The 12,643-nt window shown below is 38.9% G+C and overlaps 1 protein-coding gene across 1 annotated transcript in view; it reads right to left on the reverse strand.

The window, feature by feature from the left end:
- FAM189A2 (family with sequence similarity 189 member A2) overlaps positions 1–12,643 on the reverse strand; it is a 64,046-nt gene that overhangs the window by 48,445 nt on the left and 2,958 nt on the right. The window contains exon 2 of the mRNA XM_003911787.4: positions 5,373–5,429. Within this exon, the coding sequence (XP_003911836.4) occupies positions 5,373–5,429 (57 nt within the window). The remainder of the gene's footprint in view (positions 1–5,372; positions 5,430–12,643) is intronic.

A 12,643-nucleotide genomic window follows, 5' to 3' on the forward strand; every position in this document is an offset into this window, starting at 1 on the left:
TGAGAAAAGTTATATGAAAGAACCTGGAAAATTCTTAAGCATTATATACATGCAAGAATGTATTACTAATAATTCTGAAGAGTAAGAAGAGTCTTCCATTTTATGCCTTAAAAAACACAGAGTGAAATAATCATAGTATTTCAGTTTATATACAAGGAGCTTATAATGACCAGTTGAAATGTCCATCTGAAATTAAAATACCATCGAGGTAACTAAAGAGGACTCTAGAAATCTATAATATGAGAGTTGGAAGGAATCTTAAAATATTATTTTGATCTAAGCATTTATTGGTTTAGACCTTGGGAAAATCTCTTGACCCTGAACTATCTTACCAACCTAGCCTATATGGACTCTTAGATGAAAAAAAAAAAAAAATTAAGCATACCTTAAGCCATTTTGTAGTCTCTTAAGGTAATGAGGTTTTATCCTAAATACTATAATCTTGAAGTTAGAAAATAAACTGAAAGACCAATAGCCAATACATTTACCCTCATCTATTTATTCTTGGTCTGGGGTACAAATCAACAGGAGCCACAGTTGGGAATAAGCCACACGTATGTGCCCCGAGAACATCACTGGGGAAGAACCTTCGTTGTTGATGCTAAAGAATGGAGCTGTCCCTTTATCATTTTTAGGTCGTACTTATCCCATCTAATTGACAAGAAAACAGATAACAAAGCTCACATCACCACTTCATAAGGAACCAAAAATATAGGCAAAGAGCTAGGTGGACATTCACAGCAGCAATTCTTACTAAATGTACCACCAAGGAAAAATACCTGCCACTAAAAATGCCTGTACCACAAAAGAAAAATTTTTTTAAAAATCTTATTAAGATCGTTCTGTTTTCTAACTGAGGTGCCTAGACTAGACAATCTTTGAGGCTGTTTCTAGCATTGTCCGTCATTTATAAACACTTACAGAACATTTTCTTAGAATGAAAGAGGAATGATGTCTAGAAGAAATAAAATATTATTTAAAAATGGAAAATGTTAGCTCTTCATGGAAAACACACAACCTAGAATACTACACACACAGACACACACACACACACGCACCCATACTTCCTAGCTTATTCTTAGTCATAGCCATAAATAGCTACAAATATTTAGCAACTATTTTCCAATATGATCATTTTTGTTCTGAACACACGAGTATGTTAGTATAAGAAACATGACCCAGTAAATGAAGGCTTCCAACCCTGAATTTCCATGAAAACTCGAGTTTGAAGGAACTAGGTCACAGCGACCCTTCTTTGTTCAACCCAGTAAAAAACCTGATGTTATCAAGGTAACAACCACAAAAGAGGAAGCCCAAATGCAAATGGTTCTCAAAAGGGAATATTCATGTGTTCTAGACTGATGTGAACAACTAAAAACAAGGACAGCTTGCCTCTCCAAGGAGAGCTTGCCTCTCCAAGGACCCTGAAAAAGAGTATCCTTCCCCTCCAAACCTCCACCACCAAAACACTCCCTGACAACCTTGAAGTTCAAAAGCAATGAATACAAGATTCTGGAGAACAAATGCAAGTGAGAGAAATTTAAGACAAAAATAAAAGAAACTGTGAGAATTCACCCAGGACCTAAATTTCTTATTGGCTGTCGAATTAACTCCACAGTCAACAACAAATGTGTATTGACCACATTGGCCCTAGAGAAAGAGAGTGAAAAAGACAAGACTCTTGTCCTCATGGAACTGACTATAGTCTGGGGAGAGGGGCAACAAATGTAAGGTACATAGGCTAATCACAGACCACAAAGCCAGTAATTCAGTGCTGGGATATGGCTAGGGGCAAGGCAGGAGCCACTGCAATCAGAGTGGTCAGGAAAGGCCTCTGGCAGGAAGTGACTGCTGAACTGAGAGCCAGAAGAGAAGGCGCCAGCCAAGCAACTAGCTAGGGGGTGAAAGTCCCAAGTCAGAAGGTGCCCCTGAGCCTACAGTATGGATGAGAAGGGGAAGGGGACAGAACTCTAATCAGCCAGGCCCATGGGGTCCTCTGGCTCCCCTAATGGAGCATGGCCTCCCGCCAAAAAGCATGCAATGGCACAGTCCCTAAACTTGGGAAACTGAGGCAGAGGGGCTTGGAGGGGGCGGAATGGAGAAAAAATATCCATTAAGGGAGGGGTAGGGTAGAACTTCCCTTGGTATCACTAAATTATCCCCTCTGTGCCAAAAAGAAAACTAGGCTCAGAAGAGTTCAGTGGCTTGCACACAGTGATGTCACTCTTAAAAGGATGGGCTAGGAATATCTGACTGGCATTTTTCCATTTTTTAACATAACATAAGCATCTGGCATGAGTTATAATGGTATACTATTAAGATTCATGTGAGCCAGGCATAGTGGCTCACACCTGTAATCCCAGAACTTTGGGAAGCTGAGGTGGGAAGATCATTTGAGCCCAGGAGTTCGAGACCAGCCTGGGTAATGTTGTGAGACTCCCATCTCTGCAAAAATAATTTAAACATTAGCTGGGTGTGGTGGCACACACCTGTAGTCCCAGCTACTCAGGAGACTAAGCTGGGGGGATCCCTTGAGCCTAGGAGTTTGAGGCTGCAATGAGCAGTGATCACGCCACCACACTCCAGCCTGGGCAATAGAACAAGACCCTCTCTCAAAAAAAAAAAAAAAGATACATATGAACTGAGGATTTTTCATTTATGATATTGACTAAGTCTCCAATTATCAAGAGATAGAAAGTTTTCCCTTGTAGAATCCCTACAAATTAATTTATCTTCTTTATAAATTGATGCTAATTAACATTTCAAGACAATCTCTATATGACTTCTAAGTACATAACTCATAGCAGCCAAAATATAGAAGCTCAAATGTCCAACAATAGGGTAAAAACTGATGATGACATAGAAATAAGGCAGAAGCCTGCTTACAGTTTTAAATGATAAGCATGTAGACTCCTCATACATGGAAACCTGAGAGTAACTTAATTTTACATTAAACAGAAAAAGCAGTGCAGGACATAGTATGTACACACTGGTTACAACTTTGTGACAAAATGCATATACTTAACAAAGATGAGAAATAAATGGATAAGAATGTAATAAGACAGGGCCATTTTCATTTAAGGCTGCTTAAGCTTACATAATAAATATGTGAGGCAGCTTTTTAAAAGACAACAAGGTCAAATAAATGTCTTAATAAGTATACTTTCTTGAATCTATCCAGAACACACTTCTACTCTCTTCATCATTTGGAATTTTCAAAGTACAAATACCATTGAAGATTTCCTTCTTTTAATTCAATTTAGATACTGGAGATTTGCATTACTGAGCAATTTAATATTGACTCAATGGAAAAAGACAGTGCAAAGGAGATTCCTGTTACCAAATATTCGTATAAACACTAAACACTAACCAAAATTTTTCACAGAGACTGTAAACCTAGAGAGTTATTGTGAAACAAATTTTCGCCACTTATAACACAGGCTATACAACTCATCCAAAGTCTCATTTTCTCTCATCCTGCTGTTTAATATATTAAAATGGTATGTTAAAAATTGATTATTTCCAAAATTATTAAAGGAATTTCATGAAATACAATCATTGATGGAGATGTAAAATGTTGCCTATGTCATCTTGTGGGCCTAAAACCACTTCAGGTTAGTTTTTCAAGACCATCACAGTATTGGGATCCATTAATTATTCTGACACACAAAGATTCCGCAATGTGCTTCTTCTCTTTGTATTTAAAAATTTAAGGAGTTTTGCACTGATTGCCCGTTGCCTAGCAAACAACAATCTGTTTAAGATGAACTATTAAGCATATATACAAAATGACTTTAGAAAATTATTTAACTCCATTTCAAGATGGATGAGACAAATAAAAATAAGAGATACTATAAAGAAAAAAATTTTAAGTATACCACAATTCAAATCTAATTTCCTAGAGCCTCTATTTTATCTTTAAAAGTTGGAAACTCCATTAGCATTGTCTATTTTGATTCACTTTAAATGATAAGTTTAAACTTACCATTTAAAACTGTACATGATAAGTTTACAGTCCCTGAATCAAAATGACATAGCAAATAAAAACAAAGGATGAACATTGGAAATGTTCTAAAAATGCCACTGAATCATATTCTTTAAAATGATTCATTTTGCTGTATAAATTTTACCTCAATAACACAAAAAAAGGATAAAATCACCCGTATATGTCTATATTTCCAAGAGAATATAATATTTATGCGATAAAGAGATAATATAGCAAATCTATGCAACAAAATTCCAAGGTTGTTCAGCTCAAACATTATAACAATAAAAAGTCATATATTCATGATTAATATATGAGATCTGCTTCAAAAGAATATAGAGGAGGCCAGGCGCGGTGGCTCACGCCTGTAATCTCAACACTCTGGAAGGCCAAGGCAGGTGGATCACTTGAGATCAGGAGTTTGGGACCAGCCTGGCCAACATGGTGAAACCCCATCTCTACTAAAAATACAAAAATTAGCCAGGCATGTTGGTGCACACCTGTAATCTCAGCCACTCAGGAGGCTGAGGCATGACAATTGCTTAAATCTGGGAGGCAGAGGTTGCGATGAGCTAAGAACGTGCCACTGCACTCCAGCCTGGGCGACAGGGTGAGACTGTGTCAAAAAAAAAAAAAAAAAAAAAAAAAGAATAACAGCCAGGCTTGGTGGCTCACGTCTGTAATCTCAGCACTTTGGGAGGCCAAGGCGGGAGGATCATGAGGTCAGGAGTTTGAGACCAGCCTGACCAACACAGTGAAACCCCATCTCTACTAAAAATACAAGAAATTAGCTGGGCGCAGTGGCGGGCACCTATAATCCCAGCTACCTGGGAGGATTGCTTGAACCCAGGAGGCAAAGGTTACAGCAAGCTGAGACTGCGCCACTGCACTCCAGCCCAGGCAACAGTGTGAGACTCCGTCTCAAAAATAATAATAATAATAACAATAAATAGAAAGAATATAGAGAAAAAGGAATATGAGAGAAAATGAGTGGGAGTATAGCTGTAAAGATTGGCTGGAAGTTAATCATTATGGAACCTGGGCAATGGGTACAGGGAGTTTATTATATTATTCCCTCCACTACTGTGTATATTTAAAACTGCCCATAGTAAGTAGTTTTTTAAAAATTCTATCTTTAGGATGGGTTTAATGCTGGAACTAAAGACACTTGTATAGCACTGGGTACTTAAGGAGCTTAAAGTGAATCAGAAAACCAGCAAAATTATTATCTTACTTGTTATTATCATCTGACTTCTAATATTATCTACTGTTAACTTATTTTTTTAATGAACAAGGAAGCTTAAGCATTTCTTCAGTGGTTTATATGAACAGACTTCCTACATAGCACATTTTATAAAGGGTAGCAATTTATAAGATCAGTACATACCAGGAGTATCATAGGCCTTTTCCAAGTTGTTAATCCTATGATTCCAGAGAGTATCACCTGTAAAAATAAACTATCATAAATATAGAAAATGGACCAATTCCAATAAACAAATCCTCAGTCACAAAAGTACATATTTTTGAAGATACTGAAATTTCAAAACATTCTAAATCAAACATTTAATATTCCTGCTGGATTACAGGGTTCACCCTGGTAAACCACTTTGGACTTTTACTTCCAAGCCCTCAAAGCTTTTTTATTGACTTTAATTTTGTTTTGTTTTTAAAGACAGGGTCTTGCTCTGCCACCCAGGCTGGAGTGCAACAGCGTGATCATGCCTCATCGCAGCCTTGACTTCCTGGGCTCTGGTGATCCTCCCGCCTCTGCCTCTCCAGGAGCTAGGACTACAGGCCCACGTCACCACACCTGGCCTGTTTTATCTTAATGTCAATTAAGAACACACAATCAGAAATTAGCCTCTCCTGGTGAGTGAGGAATTACTATTTCTCAGCCAAGCTCCCTGTTCCTAGCAGCACCCAATCTGTTGCCAGGGTCAGCCTCATCGGATGCATGTCTGGCGGTATCCTTCCATTCATCAGGTACCTATCCACTATGGGACAGGTAAAGTCTTCGAAATGGGAAACAACGCCCTTCAGGATTTTCTCTTACCTACTCTCAAGCTTGGTTTTTACATACCCCAGCCCCTCCACCACACACCTTCCTACCAAGTACCTGCCCTCCCTCGGGCCAGCCAGGCTCCTGACATTCCTGGGCTATGTGCTTCTTTCTCTTTGCTGAAGTGCTGTGTCCTCCCAGCTTCCCTCCTAGCTGCCTGAGAACTTTTACCCATCCTGCAAGGCCCCATTGAGCAGTCACCTGCCCTGAGAAGCCCTCACTGATTCCACCGCTCCACACTCATGGAAGCCCTCCGCACACACTTCTTTTTTTCCAAAAACTCTACTGTAATAATTGAGGGATGTGTCTCTGTATTACCCACTAACTGTGAACTCCTGTCTTGTCTCTCTAAAGTCCTAGTTCCCAGTATTGTGTCCCAATTGTTGGCAATTAATATATGTTCTACAGCATTTATTTCACAAAGTGGGAGGAACTACTGTGAGGAGGAGCCCATGTTGCAAAATGACACTTCGATAAAAAAACGAGCTAAAAAATCTCAATAAGAAAAAAACAGGCTGGGCCTGGTGGCTCACTCCTGTTACCCCCAGCAATTTGGGAGGCCGAGGCAGGCGGATTGCCTGAGCTCAGGACTTCGAGACCAGCCTGGACAACATGGTGAAACCCCGTCTCCACTAAAATACAAAACCTTAGCCAGGCATGGTGACGCTACTTGGGAGGCTGAGGCACAAGAATCTCTTGAACCCAGGAGGTAGAGGGTGCAGTGAATCGAGATCGCACCACTGTACTCCAGCCTAGGTGACAGAGCGCGACTCGTCTCCAAAAAAAAAAAGTATTATTAAAAGGAAGTGTCTAGCTCCAGCCATAAAAACCCATAAAAAAGCGATATGCCTAAACTGTTCTTCTCACCTTGCCTACCCAGCCACAGCACCCCACCCTCCTCCATGTTAACAATCTAGCATGTTTACATATTTTACATATGTATGTATTTTTCTCTAAATTCTTAGTACTACACACATATGTCTATGTGTATATATACACACTCACAGGGATGTGATTTTTGTGAAAAAAATCATAGAAGATATACTTTCCCTGCCTCTTCCTTTACTCTCTCAATAAATATTTCATAGAAATCTCTTCATATGCATTGGAACAGCTCTAATTCATTTCACTTTAGTGGCTACATAACATTCCATTGTGTGACTGTATTTAACATATTCAATCATTTCCATATTAATGGGCATTCATTCTATGTCTAGTTTTTTGCTCTCACAAACAATGCTGCAGTAAACATCTATGAACACATATCTTTAAAAACAAGTGCTTTTATTTCAGCGGAAAAAAGTCCCAGGAGTGAAGTTTCTAAGTTGAAAGGTATTTCTAATTTTTTTATTTTAATAGATTCAACTGTCATTTCAAATGAGGTATCTCTGAAACCAAAGAACTAAGCTATCTGTATTTCTTCCTTTGGAGGGGAGGTATTTTGTTTGCATATGGTAGCAACAAACTATAGACAATGTAAGTTAAAAAATATGTACAAAATGTATATATGTACAAAATGAGAAACATCAATAATCTCAAACTATATATGACAAAGATCTTTAAGGCCTCAGTGGGGAGAAATACAAAGTTTATCATGCAATATTAAACGAATAGCCAAGTAAGTCAAGGCATATACCAAGTCTGTGGATTGAAGACAAACTAAGAATGTCATTTCCATTTAAGTTGTTATATAGACTCAGCACATATTCAAGTTAAATCCCACCAGGATTCCTGTAAGCCACCGCTCTTTACAGTGTTTTAGAAACTATATTCCAGCTCCAGGCGGGAGCTATAGTTGTGGCTCTTCATTCCTGAACCCAGCAACAAAGGCACGCACCTACTTTTATTCAACTTCTCCCTCTCTTCAAGCCCGGTGAAGCCCTGAGGCACTTGGGGAACCCTGTGAGTGTTGATGGGGAGAAAAGCAAATAGAGGAAGCAGGCCTGGATGGTTAGAAGCCTCTCGAATGGTTAATGGGAACAGAGGTGCTACAGTTGGGGATAAATTTTTTAAGAGCTCAAGACTTAAGGAATGATGCTTCCATTTCATCTGAAAGGGAGGCAGAATTCACGGATGGGGAAAGGAGTTGGGAAAAGAAGAGAAGGAGGCAGAGTATTCAATGCCTGCACTCCCTTGGTGGCAGCAGTAGCTGCAGCTCCATCAGAAATGAGTCAAGAAGGTCCCTTAACAATGTCCTTCCATGGCTCCCACTATGCCGGAATGCTATTACATGTTTAACCGTCAGTATCACGATGAGGGCTTGGACCTGTGCATACTTACTCGCACACCACTAAAGGATCCCAGAAGGCACTCAGTTAGTTACAGCAAGAGTCAATGAGTGAATGAATGAATGGAGGCCAGAGACAGGAGATGACCGTGCTCAAAGATGACTATGTAAGCCTAAACACATTTTTCATCTCCTGTGCTTCCTGAAAGAGTACAGCAGCAACAAAAAGCAACTCCATCAGCATTCTTTCCATCCAGCGCAAGATGGAACTAGCCCTGAATGAACAGGTAAGAACCTATTTTCTAACACCAAACAATCTCTGTGTTATAATGAGAGGTATTACAAGTTTTGTTTCACTCACTGATAACCCATTTCTTGTAGCTTATAGGAAAAAGCAGAGGCCTTTCCTTTTTTCTGATACTACAAAGAAGGGCTCTGAGATACCCCAGGGGAGAGTCACTGTTACCCACCATAAATGGTTAATGTGCTTTCATTTTCCAAAGTAAAAATCAAATCGTTAAGATCAGAAGCTTATAATTCTACTGCCCTATTTCCCTTTGCTAATCCATTAACATGTGTTAGAGCAAAAATGTTCTGAATCATTTATCAAAAGCTGCTGTGTGTAAACACAGAGATTTTTAAAAAGCCATTGTAAATATCCTGTGTTACCTTGTAAATAAGCAGAAAATCATGTCAAACTTCTCAACAACCTACCCTGCCCTATAGCTCTTATGATGGCAATTTTTTTAAAAATGTGTGTGTGTGTGTGTGTGTGTGTGTGTGTGTGTGTGGTTTTCTTCCCTGTCTAGCATAGCTCATTTAAAAAAAAAAATTTGAGAAAATGGGCAACTGAATATTTCTAATGAAAACATGATGGTAACTATAATGTCCTACAAAAATACTGGCCTGTTCACTTTACTTTGATTAACTATGACTTTGGTGTTTAAAAACCATTGATAGAGGTTCCTGTGTATTCCAGGTCTGGTGCTTGGGTCCAGCAGTGATGCACTCTCCCATATATACTCTAGCTACACCTTCACAAAATTAGTCCTGAAGAAGCAGCATCCCACCCATTTTACAGATGAGTAACTGAGGCCGAGAGGCACAGAACTTATAAATGTGACTCTGCTGATATGCAAAATAAAGGACCAAAGAAATCAAAACTCATCCTCAAAATTATATTTTAAATATCCTTTAAATATTAAAGTAGTATTTGATTAGTATGATAAAAAATATTTACTATCATTTAACTGGTAGTAAGCATAATCTTTATGTTAGTTTTTCCTTTGGTCCACTGATTTTTCTTTATGTTTATTCACTGCAATTTTTTTAAAAAAGGTTCATCCTAAAGTTCACCAATGTCTGTCTCTTTATATGAAAGTGAAACCTTGCCAAAGAATCATGGACTCAAAGAAGGATGATCATGAATTCAGATCAGTGACTTAAAGCAGTATACAACTGATAAAGAATAACAGGGCACTCAGTGAGGAACAAAAAACAACAACCAATTCTCTACTACTCATCTGAAATATCTCCCAGGGATCATGCATGTCATCGAAGTTAGGAATTTTGTTTCTGAAGGAGGAAAGACAACCCAATGCAACTCTCTCTCCTCTTTCATTAAATCTAGTGCAGTGTGGCAGACTGAGTCTCCCATACCGCAGTGGAATGTAGTTAACCCCAGTGGATCCTAGTTAACTCCCATACCCCAGTGGAATCTAGTTAACCCCATTGGAACAGTTAACTCCCATACCCCAGTGGAATCTAGTTAACATTAACTCCCATACCCCAGTGGAATCTAGCAACTCACTGGAACAGTTAACTCCCATATCCCAGTAACTAGTTAACATTAACTCCCATACCCCAGTGGAATCTAGTTAGCCCCACTGGAACAGTTAACTCCCATATCCCCAGTGGAATCTAGTTAACATTAACTCCCATACCCCAGTGGAATCTAGTTAACCCCACTGGAACAGTTAACTCCCATATCCCAGTGGAATCTAGTTAACCCCATTGGAACAGTTAACTCCCATACCCCAGTGGAATCTAGTTCACATTAACTCCCATACCCCAGTGGAATCTAGTTAACCCCCATGCCCCAGTGGAATCTAGTTAACATTAACTCCCACACCCCAGTGGAATCTAGTTAACACTAAACACACTCCCCAAACAGAGAGCTAGGACAGCACAGCTGAAGACGGACACTGAGACACTCCCGTAGCCACTCACCTCCAGTCAAACGTCAGGTTGTTTTTCAAGATGGCTCATCTTTTAGCTTCATGAATTTTGGGAATAATAATATATTGAGTGATTTACCAGTGATACCAGGAAGAAATCGAATGCTCAGAGTGCTCAAAAACACAGACTACGTTAAAAACTCTCCCTTCAAGTTGCTGAAAGTATGAATGAAAACTATGAGAAAAGATGCTTTATAGAATTTGTTAATTCTTAAGTGTTTTAAAAAATAGATAAAATATACCTTCAAAGTTCAAACAAGTGAAAGAAGCCTCCAAAATCTCAGGCTCAGGGCTCTCTTAAGGAAATACGTATGAAAAAGTATCCTTGAACTATACGGTGTTCAACAAATAGTCATTTCAAATAAATATATTTGTCTCTTGAACCTAATTTTGTATCAAATATACAAGCAAAATTTTTCAGTGAAGCCTAAAGAAGATGTGTGGGTTTAGTTGATATAGCAGGCTAAAGATCCTAATGGTCAAAGCTTGAAATATGAGGATATTCTTCTACTGTGTTCCTATGTGGTTTCAAAGTAACCTTAGACATAAGTTGGCACTTCCATTCAACTACCTAGCTTCATATGCCAATAAAACTTGTGAATGAATAAATAAACATGGCATATCCATACAATAAAATAGGAATGAAGTACTGAGACTTGCCACAGCATGGATGAAGCTTGAAAACATGCTAAGTGAAAGAAACAAATCATAAAAGACCACATATTATATGATCCCATGTATATGAAATGTCCAGAACAGACATATCTACAGAGACTGAAAGTGGGTTAATCAGTGGGTGGCTAGAGGTGGAGGTGGTGGAGAATGGGGAGTAACTACTCAAAACTTTAGGGGTGACAAACATTTTCTAAAACTGTAATAGTTGCACAACTGTGAATTTACTAAAAACCATTGACCAGTACACTTTAAATGGGTAAATTGTACAGCATGTCAAAGCTTTTTTTTTTTTAAATTCTGCAGTTCTTGACTCATACTCTTCCAGCATTTTTTTTTTAATAGAAACCTTAGTTTAGCTGTATTTGAATTAGTTACAATGTGCTATCAAGCCCATTTCTTTTATAAATAAATACTAAAATACTAATGGCTGAAGTTGTGATACCTGGAATTTGCCTTAAAATAATCTGAGGGTGGGGCCGGATGTGGTGGCTCACGCCTGTAATCCCAGCACTTTGGGAGGCCCAGGCGGGCAGATCACGAGGTCAGGAGATCGAGACCATCCTGGCTAACACGGTGAAACCCTGTCTCTACTAAAAAAAACACAAAAAAAATTAGCTGGGCGTGGTGGTGGGCACCTGTGGTCCCAGCTACTTGGGACCGAGAATAGTGTGAACCTGGGAGACAGAGCTTGCAGTGAGCCAAGATCGCGCCATTGCACTGCAGCCTGGGCAACAGAGCAAGACTCTGTCTCAAAAAAAAAAAAAAAAAATTATCTGAGGGTGTTAGGAAGGGGAAGCAGTGTTAGGTGTAAAGTGGTCATGTGTTGATAGCTACTGGGTGAAGGGTAAAATGAGGGATCATTACACCCTTCTTTCTACACTTGTTGAGATTTTTTAAATTTTCATAATAAAAGATTTAAAGTTAAAGGGAGTAGTTCTTCGAACTGCCCACTCAATCCTACGCTGGTTCTATTTTCTTGTAATAAAAATACACACGTTGAAATATATATAGATGAAATGTGACACCTGAGATTTGCTTCCAAATAATAAGAGAACTTAATCTCACAAATAGACTAGGGAGCACGAAGGATCTAATTCCTACCCTGCTTGGAATATTCATCCTTCCTGAAGTTTATCAGAAGACACAAGGCCCGCAGCAGAGCCCGGGAAGCGGGTACAAACGAAACCGTTGTTGAAGCTGGGTGAAAGATATATGTGGGTTCAACATATACTGCATAAAATGTAAACTTTTCCACAACACGAAGTTTTTCAAAAACAACCTCTGTCACATGCATAAATTCAAAACATGTGATACAAGGCTCTTTTTCCCCTAAAGCACCAAGAGAGTCATGGTGCCTAAAGCCATCCTCTTAAAACTGTATTTAATTAATTGTTCTACAAATACAGTATCTATTGCTTCTGTTGTCACTTTGCAAATTCTGAGATCAATCTCAGGATGAA

The sequence above is a fragment of the Papio anubis genome, chromosome 13 (assembly GCF_008728515.1).
Source record: "Papio anubis isolate 15944 chromosome 13, Panubis1.0, whole genome shotgun sequence".
Lineage (NCBI taxonomy): Eukaryota > Metazoa > Chordata > Mammalia > Primates > Cercopithecidae > Papio > Papio anubis.